Source organism: Hypanus sabinus, chromosome 23 (genome assembly GCF_030144855.1).
Source record: "Hypanus sabinus isolate sHypSab1 chromosome 23, sHypSab1.hap1, whole genome shotgun sequence".
Lineage (NCBI taxonomy): Eukaryota > Metazoa > Chordata > Chondrichthyes > Myliobatiformes > Dasyatidae > Hypanus > Hypanus sabinus.
In genome coordinates, this window is record NC_082728.1 from 35,477,059 (window position 1) to 35,498,354 (window position 21,296).

General features: G+C 40.0%; 1 protein-coding gene across 7 annotated transcripts in view; it reads left to right on the forward strand.

The window, feature by feature from the left end:
* The window catches only part of LOC132380127 (myosin-10), a 171,915-nt gene that overhangs the window by 13,393 nt on the left and 137,226 nt on the right, over positions 1-21,296 (forward strand). For all 7 annotated transcript variants that reach the window (XM_059948724.1, XM_059948727.1, XM_059948728.1 and 4 more), the window contains exons 2-3: positions 10,289-10,660; positions 20,044-20,200. In XM_059948724.1, the coding sequence (XP_059804707.1) occupies positions 10,316-10,660; positions 20,044-20,200 (502 nt within the window). In that variant the 5' untranslated portion in view covers positions 10,289-10,315. The remainder of the gene's footprint in view (positions 1-10,288; positions 10,661-20,043; positions 20,201-21,296) is intronic.

The window sequence follows — 21,296 nt, forward strand, 5'->3', positions numbered from 1 at the left end:
TGGTTTTGGGTATGCTACTTTTCACATGTTAGTGATCTAGAAGATGGAATTGATGATTTTGTGATGAAGTTTGTGGATATTACAAAGATTGGGGGAAGGGTGGGTAGTGTTGAGAAAGCTGTTAGTCTGATAAGGCCTAGAAGAATGGGCAAAGTGGCAGATGGAATATAGTGGGGTTAAGTATCTCGCCTTGCACTTTTGTAGAAGGAATAAAAGCACAGATTATTTTCTAAGTGGGGAGCAAATTCAGAAATCGGAGGTACAGAGTCCTGGGAGTACTCGTGCAGGATTCCCTGAAGGTTAACTTGCAGGTTTAATTTGTGGTAAAGAAGGCAAATTTAATGTTGGCACTAGAATGTAAAAAGGATAATGCCATTTATGGTGCTGGTCAGACTGTATTGAGTATTGTGAGCAGTTTTCTCCCCATATTTATTGATAGATGTGCTGACATTGGAGAGGGTCCAAAGGAGGTTTACAAGAATGATCCCAATCATGATGAGAGTTAACAAATTTTAACAAAAAGAGTTAACCAAATGGTGGCCTGTACTTGCTGGAGTTTTAAAGAATAGGTGGGGGGGGGGGGGGAGAGGGAAGGAATCTTATTGCAACTTACCAAATATTGAAAGGCCTGGAGAAAGTTGACAGGGAGAGGATGTTACCAGTAGTAGGTGAGTCTGGGACCAAAGGGCAGAGCCTTGGAATTAAAGCCCATCCCTCTTAGTACAGATGAAGAATTTATTTAACAAGAGGGTGGTGAATCAGTTGAAATCACTGAAACAGATGCCTTTGGAGGTTAAATTGGTGAGTATATGTAAAGTGGAGATTGATAGATTCTTCATTAATAGTGGTTTAACAGGTTATGTATGGGAGAAGGCAGGAGAATGGATTTGAGGGGGAAAATCAGCCATTGATTGAATGGCTGTGCAGACCAGACTCAATGGGGGAAATGGCCTAATTCTGCTCTTATGTCACATGGTCTTATAAAAGTACTTGGAAAGGGGGATGATTCAGATGAGTTTGCAATTCTGGAAATGCAGAAATGTGATTTCAGAAGTGATGAGAGTGTCAAGATCCAATAAAATGTTACTCTATAAAATAGAGTAATGATGATTACTGGAATATTTATAGTTTTTTGGCTCTAGCCATGATAAAATTAAATGTGGTAGTTTTTGGGCAAAAAAGAAAAAGCTGAATAACCAGTGTTACATTGTTTTTGGAGAAATTAAGAATTTTGATGGAAGTTGTATTGCAGCATTTGGAGCAGAATAGGACAGGAACTATGGACTTGCAGCTGTTGTATCTGATTAACTGTGATGTGGAAGGTTAATAAATATACAACTTCGGATGCAATGGCATGTATACTTGACAAACGTTCCGTATGGCAGATTGCTTTTGTGAGGGGTGCCCAGTTATTGTTTTGCCCACTATATAAGTAAGCCAATAAGAATTTGTTGCCTGGTTTTTGTGCTGGATTTTACACTGGAAAGTCCATTTTATACTACGTTATTACTTTGAGGGCTTGGACAATAATTAAGAAGTTTGATGCCAAAATTAAAAGTATGATTGCTTTTGTGGAGTATATGCAGATAGATTTAACTAAAATCTTGAGTGGTAAAATAGGTAGGCAGTGTAGTCCTCTATTGAAATGTGCGGAGAAAAATACTTTCACAGTGTTGGTTTTAAACAATTATGTTGGACAGCACAAGTGTTTGTAACATCTGAAAGTTCTAAACATTTTTTAGTTGAGCTTTCCATCTGATTGGGAAAACAATGTCATCAGCAAACCTCAATGGTAATCTTCTGGCTTTGAGTTGAGGTCTACAAAGTTATATGGGTTGCTTTAATATCCTTTTATGTGCATAAATCCAACAAGGTACTAACTCTGCTTAAATGACAAAGTAAATGAACTTGCTGGAAACTTGAGAACGAGGAAGTAATTATTTCCATAGTTCGCACAAATGTTAGGACATTCAGACTTGCACAGGAGAAAGTCGAGAAAAGGTGCCAAATAACCAGAAGGAAAATCACAGGGCAAAATGAGGGTGAGGATGAATATCCTCAATTCTGCATCCTGGAGGACACTGGCAAATATCTGTGTATTTTTGGTGACGATTAAAGTTGTCCATTGTGTTAGTGAAATACAGGAACAGATTCTAAATCACACTGATTTCAAAGACAAAGGGGACAGACTGGAAGCTCACTAATGTGCTGTTGTCAAAAGTGAAAATCTGACCAAACCAGGTTGCTGAGCAGAATTTTAAAATTCTAACTCTGTAGATCATATTAATACTAATTTTGCTAATGGGATTTCTACAGGACTTTGGCCTCACTTTTACTAAGTTTACTGCAGGAGCTAGTGGAATTTCAGAAATATTGGCAAGTCTATCCCAAATTGTCCTTGGTAGTGAATGACTGCATTACTACTACTACTAAAGGAGTTTTCAAATTTGTAAGTTTGATAGCAACCAAGCAATGATGAAGAAACAATGAATCCAAGTTGAGATTTGCAGTGGTGTTTCGACACAGCTCAAGCCCCTGGCTGCCTTAGTGGTTGAGTATGCTTTGTAGGTGCTGCTGAAGAAGTCCTGTTGAGTGACTGCAGTGCACTTTGTAAACGAGTTGGACTGTAGGCACAATGCACTGAATTTTGGAGGGAATGAGAGTTTACTGTGTGGTCTGGGTACCAATGATGTAGGAGTTGTTTCTATCTGGGCATGCGGGAGTACCCCACATCAAATTTGTGCATTTTGAAGGTATTGGAAAGGCATGACTTCACCACAATGCTTTTGACTTTTTCTTTTAGCCTCTGTGGCATATCTGGTCCAGTAGATCTTCTGGTTAGCAGTTGACTGACTTTGCAGTGGTATTGTGTGTCATTACAACTTGAGCATGTTTGTTGTGTACCACTCTGTCATGGCAGATGATTAGGCAGATGAAGACATGCATTTCAAGGAAGCTTTGAGCAATATTCCAGCTAACTCAATCAAGGGATAGTCTTTTAAGATGGTAGTGAAAACCTTGGTCATGTATTCAGAGCTTTTAATCTGTGTGAGGTATCCACTGCCTAAACTACCTTTTCTGAGTTTACCTGCTTATCTATGCAAGAGTCTGTTCCCAAATTATTCCCTCCAGAAACCCTAATACCAGAGGCGACTAAATCCAAGTACCGCCAAGAATCTAGGGTCCTGTTGCAATGACATCTTGGAACTGAATGCCCTCTGAACAGTGGAGATGCATAGAAGTGTGTCTACTTCCCACCAGCTCATCAATTCTGCTGTTTGCATCATTTTAACATTTGAATTCCTATGCATCATTATTTCAAAAGGCCTCATGTGGGATGCACTCTAATTTTGCAGCAGTTAGTAAAATTACATCTTCCCTGGAACAAACTGGTGCTATTTACAGTGCCTTCATCAAGAGCATCCATGCTGTCTGATTTGGTGCAGCATTCTTTCACAATATACAAAAGTGACAGTGAACTGTTAAGACAGCCAAAAAACTCATTGGAGATTGTCAAGGGTAGAAGCGAATGTAGTTTCTGTTAATAAGGAGAATGTGCTCGGGAACTGGAAGCTCTGTAGCTCCGGTTTAAGATGGCCCACTGAAAGTGAGCGACAGCTTACTAGTAACTCGAAAGGTAAGAAATTTGACTAGAAACATAATTAACAAACCTTCTAAAGTAACTTGTAAACTATCACCGCAAACATTGAAGCAGTGACTGAAGGCAAAGTGAATTTGAGGGACGAGCAGTGTTGGTGCATTGCAAAATGTTTGCAGGTGGAGTTGGAATGGGTGTTTTGGAGAGGAGTCGTTGAGGCAGAGGAACTTCGATGCCCATCCAAATTACCCGGGTGCAAGGTTAGATCACTCTTAACTGGTGAGCCAATTTGGAAAGGTTGAGAACGGCTTTGGGCTGGATGGCATGTTATACGCCCACTTCACTGCAGCAGAACCTGGGTCCTAATGCCAGGCACAATCCGCTGTTGAACAATTTGTACACCGGCCCAGATAGACTGGAAGGGCAGGGTTTTGGGACCAGAGGTGAGAGTCAGGCAGATTTTGAGGGATATGGTTTAGGTGCAGGTCAGTGGGATTAGGCAGAAAAATGGTTTGGCACAGCCAAGACAAGGCCAGAAGGCCTGTTTCTGTGCTGTAATGTTCTATAGTTCATCTCGGCCCTTTGATACTCAGTAGATTTCAATGAGATCCCCCTCTCATTCTTCTAAACTGCTGCAAGTACAGGCCCATATATTAACCCTATCATTCTTGTGAACTGTCTCAGTAGCTAGCCTCTCAATTGCCAGCACATCTTCTCACATACAGGCTCAAAACTGCATCACTATTCCAAGTCTGTTCTGACCAATGCCTTGTAAAGCCTCGGCATCACATCCTTGCCCTTGTATTCTAGTCCTCCAAAAATGAATGCCAACATTGCTTTTGACTTCTTTACCACTGACTCAAGCTGCAAGTTAACCCTTGGGGAATCCTGCATGAGGACTCCCAAGTCTCTTTGCACCTTTTGAATTTTCTCCCTGCTTAGAAATTGGTCTATGCTTTTATGGTCATGCTCTTTGGCGGAAGGAATGTAGTTCCCTACACTATATTCCATTTGCCTCCTTACCTTTTCTCCCAATTTAAGTCCTTCTGACTTTGTTTCAACACTACCTGCCCCTCCACCTGTCTTGGTATTGTCTGCAAGTTTGGCCTCCAAGCCATCAATTCCATCATCCAAATCATCGACATGTAACACGAAAAGCAGTCCCAATACCAGCCCCTGATGAACGCCACTTCTCACAGACAGCCAAGCAGAAAAGCCCCCCAAATATTTCCATCCTTGCCTCCTGCCAATTAGCTAATCTTCTATCCATGCTGGTATCAACCTCCTTTCTTCTGCTTCCCTTGGAATGGAGTGACATTTGCCATTTTCAGGTCCTGCAGAATCTAGTGATTCTTGAAACATCATTATTAATGCCTTCACAACCTCCTTAGCTACCTCTTTCTGAACCCGGGGTGCAGTCTGTCTGGTTCAGGTGACTTGTCTACCTTTAGACCTTTCAGCTTCTTAAGCACCACCTCCTTAGTAATAGCAACTACGCTCACTTCTGCCCTGTCTCTGAATTTCTGGCATACTGCCAGTGCGGACCAAGTTACGACATGTTAAGTATTTCAGTTCATATGCCACTTTGTCTCCATTACCACCTCTCCTGTGTCATTTTCCTGAAGTCTGATATCCATTCTCACTTCTACCTTTTAAACAGATCTGAGAAAAAAAACATCTGGTATCCTTATTGGCTAGCTTTCCTTTATATTTCACCTTTTCTCTCCTTGTGGCTTTTTTATTTAAAAGCTTCTCAATCCTTTAACTTACCAATAATTTTTGCTCTTTTTTTCTCCCCTATTTGGCTTCTAGGCTGGTTGGCTTTGCCTTTCCTTGTCAGCCATGGTTGCATCTTCCTGCCTTTTGAAAACAATTTCTTTTGGATGTTTCTACGCTACACCTTCTGAATTATTCCCAGAAATTCCAGCAGTTGCTGCTGTCATCTTCACTAGTGCCCCCTTCCAATCAACTTTGGTCAGCTCCTCTTTCATGCTTCTGTAATTCCTTTTACTCCACTGTAATACTGATACATCTGACTTTAGCTTCTCAAAATGATGGATTCATCCTGCAATTTATGATCACTACTTCCTTTGCCTAAAACTCACTAATCAAATCTGGTTCATTACACAACACCCAATCCAGAACTGCCTTTTCCCTGGTGGGCTCGACCACCGGCTGATCTAAAAAGATATCTTGTAGGCATTCTGCAAATTCTGTCTCTTGGGATCCAGCACCAATCTGATTTTTCTCAATCTATGTGCATATTGAAATCCCCCATGACTGTTGTAACATAACTTTTGCATGGCTTTTCTATCACTCTTGTAATTTATCCCACATCCTGGCTATTGTTTGGAAGCCAGTACACTTCTTGCATCAGGGTCTTGTTACCCTTGTTTCTTAACTCTACCCACAATGATTCTATATCTGCTGATTGTATGTCACCTCTTTCTAAGGATTTGATTTTACTTTTAATAGAATCACCCCACCCTGCTCCCTGCCTACCTGCCTGTTCTTTCAATACAATGTCCTTGGATGTTAAGCTCTCAACTATGATTTTTCAGCACAAATCAGTGCCCACAGTGTCATACCTGCCAATCTCTGACTGCACTACAAGATCATCTAATATACTGTGTGCATTCAAGTATAACACCTTCAGTCCTGTATTCATCACCTTTTTTGATTTTGCCCTCGTGCTACACTTCAACTCAGACCAGAGATTCCATTTTAACCACTAATCTGCCTGTCCTTCCTCAGTCGCCATGCACACGTGTATGCTAACTGCCCTATCCTCAGCCCTATCACACTGGTTCCTAAACCCTGCTAAATTAGTTCAAACCCTCCCTAATAGCTGTTGCAAACCTGCCTACAGGTATATTTGTTCCCTCTGGTTCAGGTGTACACCTTTTTGTAGAGGTCATCCCTTCCCCAGAAGAGTTTGCAATGACCCAAAACTCTGAAACCTTGCCCCCAGCACCACTTCCAGAGCTACTGATTCATCTGTACTATCATCCTATTCCTGCCCTGATTGTCACGTGGCACTGGGAGTAATTCAGAGTTTACCACCTTGGGGGTCCTGTTCCTCAGCCTCTTCTCTAACTCCCTGTGTTCACTGCGCAGGACCTCCTTCCCCCTTTCATATCTATCACATTGGTTCCAATGTGTGCAATGACTTCTGGCTGCTCACCCACCCTCTTGAGAATATGCTGCAGTCACTGAGACATCATTGACTGTAGCACCTGGGAGGTAACACCATCCTGGCATCTTCTCTGTGGCCACAGAATCTCCTGGAAGGTTTATTTCCCTACATGGAATTCAACTTGCATAGACAAATGTTCTAAGCTGAGTTGAATAGCCTGTTGCTCAATGTCCCACTAGTGAGAGGTGACTTTATGCAAATTCAATGGGATGACAAGTTATTTTGCCAAACATTTTGAACTAATGCAATTTGCGCAAGGTTCTGGCCAGGTTATTACATTTTGATACAATGCATGTTCCCTTCATGTAAAATGGCAGCTTGTGTTTTGGAGCAATGAAATTGAGTTTTTAATTTGTCTATGTAGCTGCAGTTGGTGCTGGTAATTGATTTTCTCAGGCAGTATTTCTAAAAATAATGCATACATGCATAGTAGAGCTCATAAAAATGTGCCACATTAAATGTAATTTAACCATACAGGTGTGAAAATGTTTTGAGTCTGCTACGATGCAAATCAAAATATCATCCAAACTTCGTGCCCCAGGTGACAAATCCTTTTATGAATTAACATGTTATTTTTTATTACCCAGTAATGTTAATGTGAAACTAGAATGTAGATTAAAAAAAAAACACGGATTGTCTTTATTTAAAGATCTTGCCCGAATTCAATATAAGCATGGAGGTGAAAGCAGGATCAGAATTCTCATTTTCTTAAAGATGTGGGCCAGATTGCTGCTTTGATGTTCCAGTTTTGTTTGTACCATATTGATTTCACCTTCAAAACATTTTTCTAAAAATCTCCTGGAAATCCAGAAATATTTTGTTCAGTGAATTCTAAGATGAGATTAGATTTATTTGTCACTCATTCACACTGAAACCTTGGGGCAGCCTGAGAAAGTCTGTTTCATGTGCCAACATGGCATGCCCACAGCTTACTAACCCTAACAGTTATGGTGTGAACTAAGAGGGTGGTGGAAATTAATCCATTTTTTAGAGCTGGCATGCTGTAAAGCAGTGCTGACCACTGCACTACCATGCCCATTTCCCCTCCTCACCCCTGCTGAATCTCAATATATTTTATGGCAGTTGACATTTTCCCTCTGGTTTCTATTTCCCTTCTGGTTGTAAAATGATAACTAGTTAATGTTTATTGACATGTCGTATTTAATTTTAAAATTTAATAATTTGTGAAATGAGAATTTGTGACATTCACAACTTCTGAAATGCTGCCAACCTCTGGCTAAATTTTTATCGATTATGAGTAGCACACGTTCATAATTTTGTTGCCCACTTTAAAGGATTTGAGTCTATGAAAAACGAGTCCACATTGTCGGTGTCAGTAAATTCAGCATGTTATCAAGCTTGCAAATCGGAGCAGCTGCATCACTTCCACTGAAATGGTTGTAACCTAGCGATTTTTATTTTGACAGTTTCATTGCCAAACTGATATAGGAATTTCTAATTACTGTCTTGGATAACAATAATTGGTTAGAGGTCCTCCATCTTAATGCTTGGGGAATAACTATTGTGTGATAGTGGTTTATTAAGTAGATGGAACTTGTGAGTGAAATGAGATGTTTTGTGTTGAAATCAGGATGTGTAAAATTAAACAGTGTTTACATAGGAGAATGTAGGCTCTCAAAGTGCATTAAACATTTCTCAAAATTGGAGAGAAAATGAGGTTCTAAAGAAGCTCTGGCAGCTGTTTTTACTTCATCCCCCTTCTCACTTTGCCATGTACGTGCATACAACCAAGTGTAAATTGTAAGTAGACAGCTTTAGCAAAAGACTAATATACACAGTCAAACGATTCGAAATGGGATCGAATAACCAAGATTTAAGATCTTGATGTGGTTATGTTAGATTGGCAAAGGAAATTTTCATGTCATGATTGAAGTAAAGTGGGCAAGATTTTTTCACTTTACTAGGGTGGAGCTGTTGATGGGCTTTGTTTACCTTCCAGCCCAAGGAACTGCACTGCCCAGCACCCTGCCTATTTAACAATTCATAATCAAAGGACAATTTACAATGACTAATTAACCTATTAACCAGTATGTCTTTGGACTGAGGGTGGGGAGAGCACCCGAGCGCACAGAAAACCTGTGGAGTGAGGGGCGAGCGTGCTCCCCGTAGTACTGCGCCGGAATTGAACTGCACCCCAAGCTGCAATAGAGTGCTACCTGCTATGGTACCAAGGTGCCCATTTAATGCCCATCTGTGTGCAAACGTGGTGGTTGGAGCTATCCCTTAATGCTGCTTTAGTATTCAGGTTTTTGCCTCTTTTTAAAGACTGGATCAGTATCAATGTGTTTTTTTTTAAATTCCATGATCAATTAAATGGGACCTTGAGAGAATTTGAAAGTGCAGATGTTCCTGGTACGTTTCGTAGTTGGAGTCTTGGCATTAGAGCCATTTTAGAAATCCCTTTCAAAATTCAGCAGTGAGCTGCAGATATTGTACACTTAGCTGTGGTGATGGAGTGAAGGTTACTGGTGCTGTGCTTCTCTTTGCTACCATGTCTAGTAAAATATAAGGAGGCTTTGGCAAATCGGAAGTGAGGGGTGTACTGCCTCTAAACTGCTACTCTACTGTATTTGTGGAAATGCTAGTTGCATTTCAGGTCAGTGGTTTTGTGACAATGTTGCAGGATTTGCTGGTCGCTGCTTCTGAGTATCAGTGAGGGGAGTCGACTTCTGTAGTACACGTTTCCTGGTATGCTTGATGCCCTGACACTTATTGGTATAGAAGTGCTTCATCCACAGGGGACTTCGATATTCTGTTCAATCTGCAAGTATAGCTATCACCTCACAAAGAACAGTTGTGACTGGCAAAGCTAGCTCCTGATCCTTTAATTATGGGATCTATTACCATTGATAAAATGCTGATTCTCTTTGACTTATTGCACTTCCTCTTGCATTAATAACAGAAATATACTGAAGGTATTTAAGGTCAGTCAGTGCTGTGAAATTGACATCAGAGTGCCCTCATCTTTAAATTTATTTCAGATTTCCTGCATTTGTATTTGCTGTAGGATTCCTACATCATAGTTGCTCCAGGGTAATGCCTTTTTGTTGTGTCCAGTACTTCTCCTGATGTATTGTTAACCTTGATTTGCATTGAACCAGGACTGATCCATTTTGTTACTGACTGTTAATGTTGGACCATGGCCAAAGATGGCTGCCGTGGAATTCAGTGGGTAGTATCTTATGGATTCCAGATTTTGAATTGCTGGATCTTGGAATCTGTGCCCTGTAACAAATTGAGACCATTAAGCAATGTGTTCTTGGATGAACAAGGGAAGTCACTCTTAGCAATACCTTGACCATTGTGGTGGATGTATATTTGATCTAGCAACAGCTAGTTCAATGATTAAGATTTTCCCTTGCCTGATCATGTTGTCACTTGACTTTCTGGTTTGTGCAATCTTAATTTTCACTTGAATTATTTTTAAACCAATGTAGTTAATGTTAACATTTTTTCTGGATTTCTCTTCACAGGAAATATTTGACTGCTTTTAAATTCCAATGGCGCAGCGGAGTCTTCATGAAGACCCAGAGAGGTATCTCTTTGTGGATAGGGCTTTGGTTTACAACCCTGCTACCCAAGCTGACTGGACTGCCAAAAAGCTTGTGTGGGTGCCGTCAGAGCGTCATGGTTTTGAGGCTGCAAGCATTCAGGAAGAGCGAGGTGATGAGGTTGTGGTGGAGCTAATGGAGAATGGCAAGAAAGCCCTGGTCAACAAAGATGACATTCAGAAAATGAATCCTCCCAAGTTCTCAAAAGTGGAAGACATGGCTGAGCTAACCTGCTTGAATGAAGCATCAGTCTTGCATAATTTGAAGGATCGATATTACTCCGGTTTGATTTATGTAAGTTTCAAGCATGTAAACTTTCTACAAAAAGACTAAATTTAAAAAAAAAGTTTTGAATTATCTTAACTGAGCTCAAGCTGGAAGGGGCTGTATGAGAAGATCGGTTAGGATCGGTGGGGGGGGGGGGATTTGACAAAATCTGTTCAAATTATACAGATTTTTTTCCCCTTGCGGGGATTGAAAATTCTCACTTGCTGCTAGAAAAGTTTAGATTCAATCATTACCTGGAATATTACCAGCTCTTCCCATCAACCTTTGTCCACCTTGAGTGGTAAATAATGAAGGGTCATGCCTGCTAGTTAAGACATTCTGTTCACTTATTAAATGATCAAACACATGGGTATTTGGTAATTTCTGGCTGGGTTGTTTGCTGTTAACTGCCTATTAACTTGATTGGTTGTTTTGTATCCCAGTGTTGATTCAAGATTTTGAATCATGATGCTATTATCACCAGCTGGATTATCAAATGTCACGTGCTTTAAGTTTGTCATTTGTCTTGCATCAGACCATTGGTGATGGTTATTCATCTGCCACGTCAGCTCTGGGTAGTAATCTGTTGCTGGAAAGCTGATGGACTTGGACATGAGATAGAAGCCAAGTCCCAAGTAAATGGATATATACATCTTCATAATCAGGTTGTTGGGTCCTTTTGATCATTAAACATTCTTTTTTGGAACTGCACAATATTTCCCAAACTTAAAACCTGATGCAGAATTGTTGCTTCTCTCAGAATTAATTTGCAAGAAGGGATGTTGCTTTGTTATGAAGTAGGTTCATATTGTGATGCTGAGTTAAGCACATTGTTAGAGCAGTGTTCTTGTTTTGAGAGGCCAGTAGATCATTTCCACTAATTACCAATGGTATTTCCCCCTCATTTTGGCAACACACCCAACAGATGTAATGTTAGTTACAGCCACATTTTTAAATGTCTAAATATTTTAATAATCCATTTGGGAAATGATAACTTTTAAATGTGTTAAGTTCTTATGGTTAAGGAGTTTACTGGTTAGCCTAGTATGCCAGAAACTGTTTGAAAACCATTGATTTGTGAATGTTGATCTATTTTGATCAAGTTAATCAGTTGTAAAGGCAGTAAGCAGACAGATTTATTCCTTGCTGCCCAAAATGTTTCATTCTGTAGCACCTTGACTGAATTTTGTTCTGATGTGACACCTCTGTGTCCTGGAAAATTAGCAGGGTAATATAAATTGGGGACTTTAGGGTCAGTTAAGATTTCTACATGAGCAGTTTCTTTCAAATGCTGAGAACTTTGTAGATGGCAGAAACTGCTAAGGATCTGTTGAATGCAGCTGCTGGTAGGATGGAAGATGAAAACAGGGTAACTGTATCCTTCCTATAGTCAAAAGGAAGCTGTTGAGAGCAGAGGTGAGGGGAAGTGATATTTTGGGTTTCAAATATCTGTAGACTTATTTTAATTTTGATCCACAGGAATTGTTTGTGTTGGAGAATTTTAAGTTTGATATTTTTAACATTGTATAAATTATTACCGAGTTTAACCCATTTAGTTTTAGAATTGTGTGTGAGTTCAATTTTTGGCCCATACTTGACAGTCATGTAAAAGCCATAAAGTTAATGCCCCTTCTCCATTGCCATCCTCTAGCTTTGAGGCTTTGTGTCATAACCAGGATGTAAATAATATGACTAACAGAATAGCTACAAGAGACACGTAATATGCTGGAGAAACTCAACGGGTCAGGCAGCTTCTGTGGAAATAACAGTTGAAGTTTCAGGCTGAAACCCTTCACTTGTGTTTTTTTTTAGTCTCCGTCTGAAACATCCCCAGTTTGTTCATTTTCCATTGATGCTGCCTGACCTGCTGAGCTCCTGAGGTACAGGGGTTCCCAGTTGTTATGCCAGGAACCAGTACCATTAGGCAAAGGATCCATGGACCTTGGTTGGAGTCTGGACTCTAGCATTTTGTGTTTCACTAGACCTTCAGCATCTGCAGAATGTCATGTTTATGATTTACAGTAAGATGTTTTACAATTTTGAGATGACAGATTATTCTGTCGAGGTTGTTGAATTATTGCCCGATGTTGAAGTTCTGCCAGGACTAGAAACCAATTCTGCTATACTTGGTTTCCCACTATTATGTAAGCTCTTGAAGGCCCATTGAGCTTTGTCTTTTTAGAAAAAAAACATTGAGTAACTGCCTGGAAATAGTATCTAGCTGCTCAATTAATATTGCTATCCAGCAAAGTTCTTCTTGTCTCATAACCCCCTCCAAATATGTATAAAGGAGCTGTTATGTTGAATCTGTTTATACAAATGGGTGTAGTTCATAAGCAGTCTCAATTTGATGTGATGTATTAAGAATCTGGCCACTGGGGCCAAGGGTTATTGCCCCTTTTTACTGTGCAGCACTGAGAATGTTTCAGTGCAGGTTAGTAATTGCTTCTGATGATCTTGAGGTCTTTACTGGACAGTCCCATCAGTAGTTAATCAGCATGCTAAATCTTCCGCCCTCGAGGATTTTTTTGAAGGGTGGGGAAGAGAAATATTCCTGTTTCTTTAATAATTTTACTAAATTGTCCGTGTTTTTTTTAATAAAGCTAGTCAAATGGGCTGATATTACCAGCCCTGTTCAAAATCAATTGATAGGATCCAGGGCTGGATATGAACTTTTAAAGACATGCAGCACGCTTTCCTTAAGATTGAGCGCAAGTACTGCATGTGATGGTTATTAAACAAAAAATTTGAGACATGAATATTTGACTAAATCTAGCATACTTAGTCATGTGGAATAATTGATCCTTTTGAAGGAGACGGAAGGAAATGGTAGGGGTGAATGAAGTAAATCTGGAGAATAATTCTATTGAACTAGTGTTGGCAAGATGTTTTGGATGAAGTCAGTTTAAAAATTGGCATTTTCACTTATAGCTGCATATGCAGTTTTCAGAGTCTGTCATTATCACTATTCTGTCAGATCTACGCAGTGTCTGTAGTACAGATTGAGACTGTGCCGTGCCCGTTACTGAATCTGGGGTGGGGAAGTCACACTGAGCTTAGTCCAATATCACAAGCAGGAAACAAACATATTTGCATTGTATTTTAAAATGCAGGTAGTAGCCAAGGAGTTTATTTGGCAATTTAACAGGAAAGGTATAAAACACCACAAGCCCAGGAGTAGTTATTGACCTTTTCTGCAGTTCCCAAGATGATTAGCATCAAAATTCTAGAATTTGTTCTCACAGGCTGAACATGTGAATTGAGACTATACAAGTCAAATTATTCAAAGAGGCTATAACAATGGAGCTGCCTTTAATGTAAGTCAGCTTAAACATCTTTTAGGTGGGTATGTTTTCTTAATTTTGTTTAGTAGCAAGAAGACGTCTGTGGAATTGAACCATGGTAGAAATGCTGATTGTCAGGCTTTTGTTTTTTAGTTGATGTAATGAGTTAAGCTAGCTTTGCAGTTCTGACAGTAAATGTGTTAGCCATTACCATAAACTGATTTCATTGTATAAACATTCTTTAAAAATGAGGTTTGTAACCATGGCCAGACTGAGGATTTAACAATGTAGCAAACAAAAATTTTGCAAAAGTCTTTCAAGTGATTGTAACCACACCTTTCCTCCAGCACATTAGTCTGGTTGCCTTGTAGTACAAGGCAGTCTGCAATACTGATTTTATTTTAGATCTACTGGCTAGTTCTGGGTGTGTGAGTTGAAGTGTCCAAGTTTTAAATTTCCTGGCCCCAAAGTTAATTGCCTCTTTGGTTTTGGCCTGTTTGGAGTAGAAACTTTGGCTGTACTCTGCAGCTCTGAGCTGGAGAACCTGTTTCAGTTCTAAATTTGTCATGACAGCTGAAGCATTCTTTTATAATTGTGTTTCCTTATTTCTCAAATTGAGCTGTGTGACCCAGTGAGGAGTCCATCAGGCCCCCATGCAAGAGCTTCGCTTATGAATATTAGATGTAAAGATGGAGGAGTATCGAATTAACTTTTCAAAGTTTGATTTTTTTTTTGTGTGGTGCCATGTCTTCCTCAGTGAACAAATCTTTCAAAAAGTTAGATTTGGTGTTTGCCAGACCATTTTTTTATGAAGTGGGGTAAAGCTGACAGAAGAAAGAAATTGATTTTCTTCAGGGTTGACAAAGGCAAAAACTGTTTGTACTAAAATGCTGTTTGAAAATTGACTATTAACTAACCACCTAAATGCAATGAAACACTTTACCAAACTGCTGTCTACATGTTCAATGCCGGTGAATTTGGTCATACTTGTATATAGTATTACAAATATTGTGAAGTATCTTAATTAACAAATTTTAAATTGATTTAATTGAAGTGAAGGATCAAATCGACTGGATCCCAGGAATTAAATGAGCCATCTTGTAGTGGCATCTGCACAGGTCTTTGTGGTGAGTGGGTCCTGGGTTTGAATTTAGCTAGCTCCTTGCACACTTTCCCTCATGCTGGGTTTGGGTTGAGCATTGAGCTAGCAACTCGGTCTTGTTTTTTTTTAAAAAACACAGACAAATGCTAAAGGAACAGCAAAGTTGCCACTCAATGCGCCAGAAGGCAAGGAGAGGAGCTCAACTCCTCAACCAGGATCTAAGTGCATACTTCAAGTGACCAAGCAGAAACCTAAAGCTATCAATTTTTAAAAAATCTTATTGCACCACTAGTACCTGCTGTAGTTTTAGGCTGACGGCATTTCCATAATTTTGGGTGATCAGGCATTTATTTTTGCACTCTGCTTAAATTTGTCCAATAACAGGTTTTAAATACTTGAATACTATTGTCATATAAACCAGTTTAACAGTGTTCGATGCAGATTTGCAGATTGGTGCTCTTCCCACCAATATTTAGAAAAGTTGTCCCTAACTTCCTTTCAACTGCTGGTAAAGTTGATGCCTGGCCTGCTGTGTTCTACCAGCATTTTGTGTGTGTTGAAAGTTGATGTGAAATGTCTTTCCGTTAACACACACTGGAGCAAGCAAGGAATTCGCTCTAATCCTGAATAAATGTGACATTATAATCCAATGTCTCTTTTCACAACCACATTGTTGATGTGAAAATGAGCTTTCCGTAGTTACCTAGAAACGAGCCAAAGGGTACAAACCTTGAAGACAATGCTGAGCCTTGTGCACCTCAGATCTACATAATTACAAACTTCCCTGCAGTTGGTATTTGTGCTCCCAAGCTAACAGGATCCTCAATGTTCATGGCAATGTAGTGTAGGTGGAGTGCAGTATAACCTCTGGTGATGCAATGGAACAAAACTCTGGAGCTGAAGTGCATTAAGTTTGTTTCTAGGTTCCAGACCTATTTGGAGATGCAGCCCTTTCAGCCCAATGAACTGCACCACCCAGCGATCCACTGATTTTTCACTAGCCTGATCACAGGACAATGTACAAGACCAATTAATTTAGTAACCTGTATGTCTTTGGACTGAATAAACCAGACCACCTAGGGAAAACAAATTCCTTACAGAACGGGAATTGAACTCGGAACTGTAATGGTGTTGTGCTCATCACGAGGCCACCGTGGTGCCTGATTACCTCTTGATTATATCTTTTACCCATTGTTTTGGCCTGTTTAAGCAAATGGTTGTTCAGCTACAGTGGCATGCAAAAGTTTGGGCAGCCCAGTCAAATTTCTGTTACTGTGAATAGCTAAGCGAGTTAAAAGATGTCCTGATTTCAGAAAGGCATAAAGTTAAAGATGACACATTTCTTTAATATTTTGAGCAAGATTACTTTTTTTATTTCCATCTTTTACACTTTCAAAATAACAAAGGAACAGGGCCCAAAGCAAAAGTTTGGGCAGCCTGCATGGTCAGTACTTAGTAACACCCTTTGGCAAGTATCACAGCTTCTAAATGCTTTCTGTAGCCAGCTAAGAGTCTTTCAATTCTTGCTTGGGGGATTTTTGCCCATTCTTCCTTGCAAAAGGCTTCTAGTTCTAATGGCCATCTTGCATGCACTGCTCTTTTGAGGTCTATCCACAGATTTTCGATTATGTTTAGGTCAGGACTGTGAGGGCCATGGCAAAACCTTCAGCTTGCACCTCTTGAGGTAGTCCATTGTGGATTTGGAGGTGTGTTTAGGATCATTATCCTGTTGTAGAAGCCATCCTCTTTTCATCTTCAGCACTTTTACTGATGGTGTGATGTTTGCTTCTTGAATTTGCTCGTATTTAATTAAATTCATTCTTCCCTCTACCAGGGAAATGTTCCCCATGCCACTGGCTGCAACACAAGCCCAAAGCATGATTGATCCACCCCCGTGCTTAACAGTTGGAGAGGTGTTCTTTTCAGGAAATTCTGCACCCTTTTTCTCCAAACATACCTTTGCTCATTGTAGGCAAAAAGTTCTACTTTAACTTCAGTCCACAGGGCTTGTTTCCAAAGTGCATCGAGCTTGTTTTGATGTTCCTTTGCAAACTTCTGATGCTGAATTTTGTGGTGAGGGAGCAGAAAAGGTTTTCTTCTGATGACTCTCCCATGAAGGTCATATTTGTGCAGGTGTCGCTGGACAGTAGAATGGTGCACCACCACTCCAGAGTCTGCTAAATCTTCCTGAGGTCTTTTGCAGTCAAACAGGGGCTTTGATTTGCCTTTCTAGCAATCCTATGAACAGTTCTCTTGGAAAGTTTTCTTGGTCTTCCAAACCTTAACTTGACCTCCACTGTTCCTGTTAACTGCCATTTCTTTAAATACATTACAAACTGAGGAAAGGGCTACCTGAAAATGCTGTGCTATCTTATAATCTTCTCCTGCTTTGTGGGCATTTATTTTAATTTTCAGAGTGCTAGGCAGCTACTTAGAGGAGCCCGTGGCTGCTGATTGTTGGGACACGGTTTGAGGAGTCAGGGTATTTATAAAACTTTGAAATTTGCATCACCTGTCTTTTCCTAACAATGACTGTGAACCAGCCATAGCCCTAACAAGCTAATTAAGGTCTGAGACCTTGGTAAAAGGTATCTGAGAGCTCAGATCTCTTGGGGTGCCCAAATTTTGCATGGTGCTCCTTTCCTTTTTTCCCCACTCTAAAATTATGCAAAACAAATAATACACTATCTTGCGTAAAATGTTGAAAAGAATATTTCATCTTTGACTTTTGGAGATCAGTTCATCTTCTACTCAGCTATTTACAGTAACAGAAATTTTGACCAGGAGTGCCCAAACTTTTGCATGCCACTGTATACTATAAACCAGAGTGAGTTCCAGGAATGTTGTTTATTGATTTTAAATTTGAATTGAATCTGGCAGCAGAGGTTTTTTGTATTCATTTCTGTTTTTCTCTGCTGGCTTGGTCATAAGTCCAAGTTGTCAAAAACTGCTTCAAAACTAAAATGCTCAAAAGTTGCACACTTTTATTTATTTTAAATCTATGGTTACAATTTGTTTTTAAATTCAGTTAATATTAGCTCACTTGCACAGATTCCTCTTCCATTGATGTAAATGGAATTGCTGCTCCTGTGCCGGTTTTTATTTGGTGCCTGTCCAGTGGGCAGATTTTCCCAGCATAAGTGCTGGAGAGCAGCTTCCAACTTTGCTCTTAATGATTGGATTCCAATGCAAACCCCTCAAAGACACCTGATAGTACATAAATGGCTGAGTTTAGACTTTTGGGCACAATGGAATGAGAATCGGTGTGCAAGATGAACTTGAAGCCTAGGATCTTCCATGAGTGTGAATTTGAGCAAATCCAGAATGCCTTTGTGATAAGCAGCCAGAAAGAAGTGGTTACACCAGATCGAACGAAGCACAAGAAAAACAGTCCATGAGCTGGGTGTGTGCGATCTTTCATGTAATTGGCCCTTTTCCTGCATCTTTCTATATATATGTTCTTGATGGTGGGTAGGCTGGTGCCAGTGATGCACTGGGTAGTCTTGACTATGTCACTGTACAGAAACTGCAGCTGGCAGGATGCTCTCTACGATGCATCTGAGCATGTTGTCTTCAGTAGAGGTGTTTGTGAGTTTTCTTTGACTGTGAAGGATATGTTCTGGAACCATGAGGTTGTGTGTGATGTCAGCGAATCCTGTATTGCTTCCCTGAGGAGGGGTAAAACAAATAGTTGTATGATGACTATCATTTCTTCACCCCAATGTCATCCAAAAAAAAACTTGTCCTGTGATTGAAACTCCAAGTTATTTCCATTATTACTCAGTAAAGGCTTTTTTGTATACCAACTGATGAGAATTGGGGGAGAAAGACGTGACCTTGCCATTCATTTGCTGAATACTGACTTCACAGAAACCACAACATGAAGGTTAATCAACCCATGCAACATGAGGTTTGCTTTCTGGTTTGAGCAGCAGTGACTTTATCAATCTGGTTAAGGGGTCTTCAAATAGAATTCAGTGTACAATGCAGGGCTATAACGTGCTTTGACATTCTTTCAAAATCAAAGGGCAGAAATCGAAGTAGCAGCAAGTTACTTGTATTCTGTTACACCATGCTCAACTAATTTTTGATTTTTATAGCAGCAATATTAAACATTTGAAGACTGTTCCAAATTGCTGCACTATGCACATACTGAGGAAGAGTGCAATGTTAGCAAGCAGGTTTAGATTTTGTGATCTTAACTGCATATTGGCAGAGGTTGGAGTTGCTCTCACTTTTAGAGTAATGATGGCAAGTGTTGATAGTTTTTCTCTTGTTGGAGCTACAATTCCTGCACTATTTGAGTTCCAGTAGTGGATTTCCAGAAGGTTTTGAACAAAGATGAAAGGTGAATTTGGCTTTTGCCTGATTGTTGGTCAAAACAGATGCTGTTTATTCCTTAAAACAGCAGATTACGTTGGAAGACTTGAACTCTTCCTGAAGTTATTGTGGAAAATAGACTTGCCAAAATAAGTTCATTCTCCTGGATAACAAGATCAAAAACATAAGCTGGATTGAGAGGACACACACAAAACTGCTGGAGAAACTCAGCAGGCCAGGTAGCATCTATTGAAATGAATAAACAGCTGATCTTTTAAATTAAGACCCTTCATCAGGATTGAGAACGGCAGCATAGAATTTATTGCCCCAGTTGGCCGATAGTTAAAGCAGTATTGAGTTAATACCAGCTTCAACTTGGAGCTCAGTCCAAAGTTCATAGAATGGCAACGGGTGGTTCATCTAGAAGTTTTGATGGTTACTTGCAATTGTGAATTGATAATTGTGAAAAACTGATTGGATTTTGGAATTTCAGAATATTAAAAGTCCAGTTTCAGTAAGTCCACTGAATAAAATGCTGAAGAGCAAATGGTTTTCTCTAACCTGCATATTTTGAAAGGGAAGTGTGAGAATATGAAGTTCAGTCATTTAGGATTTTACAGATTGTTTGTGATTCTTGATGCTAGAATATTTTTTGATCTTAATACTATTAAGAAGCAATCTAATGGTTTCTGTTTTCTTCCTAGACATACTCTGGACTGTTCTGTGTGGTGATAAATCCATACAAGAATCTTCCCATTTATGCAGAACAGATTATTGACATGTACAGAGGGAAAAAGCGACATGAGATGCCTCCACACATCTACGCCATCTCTGAAAGTGCTTACAGAAGCATGTTGCAGGGTAAGATGCAAATCTGGATTTGTGGGAGTAGAAAAAGTAATATAAAATTCATCGTGTCATTTGCATTGAGTTTGTAAGCTTTTTTTTAAATTGCGCAATGGAAGAAGTCCTGGTTAGAGATTATAAATATCTCAATCTATCTTTGCCTTAAAATGGGTTTCCTTTTTACATTGCATACTGCTTGTATTTTGGTGGAGGAAGAGGGGGAGGTTTTCCCGAAAGCCATGGGCTGCTGTAACATTGAAGCTGATTTATGTGTTCAGTGAGTGAGACAGAAAACACTGCAAATTAGTACTGTGTAATCATTTATCTACAAACAGTAAAAATTTAACCAAATGTTTATTTCCTCAAGTTGCACAAACTGCAGAACTAAATATCCGATGGACACTTAAGAGCATGTGTGTAGCATGCTTCCCCAATGGTTTTGTCACATGCCTTAGGCAAAGGGAGGAAGAAAGATGTGTTGGCCTTCATACCCAGGATATTTGAAACTTGACACTAGGTAGCCAACCAATGGGAAAAGCAGCTGCAGTTCGTAAACTATTCAGTCATGACAGAAAAACACAAAATGCTGGTGGAACTCAGCAGGCCAGGCAGCATGTATAAGAAGAAGCGCTGTCGACGTTTCGGGCCGAGACCCTTCGTCATGACAGAAGTGACTTTTGACAAGCAGATGAGCTCGCTCCTACAGGACAGCTGTACATCTACCCTGTCCGATATGTGCTACATCCTGTGCTGTGACCCCTTGCAGGGCTTAATCCTTCAGTGGAACTTGACTATTAGACTGGACTGTTGAATTTGGTTGCTAGTCTAGTAATAAGATGCTGGAGAAACTCGGTGATGAGGGAGCATCTGTGGAGGGGAATAGATTGATACTTTGGTCAGACTTTTTCACCTGGACTGAAAGGGGAAGTGATGGTGATGAGCCACTGGTAAGTGATATGTGGAGCCTGGTGAGTTGGGGTGATGGACAGCTTGTGGGAAGATTGAGTATAAGATGTAGGGTGAGCAGATGGGAAAATGGGGAACTCGATGCAACCGGAGGAGTGAGAGTAATGGTGGATGACAAATGGGGTGTTTGGAGGGTTGGACTTTG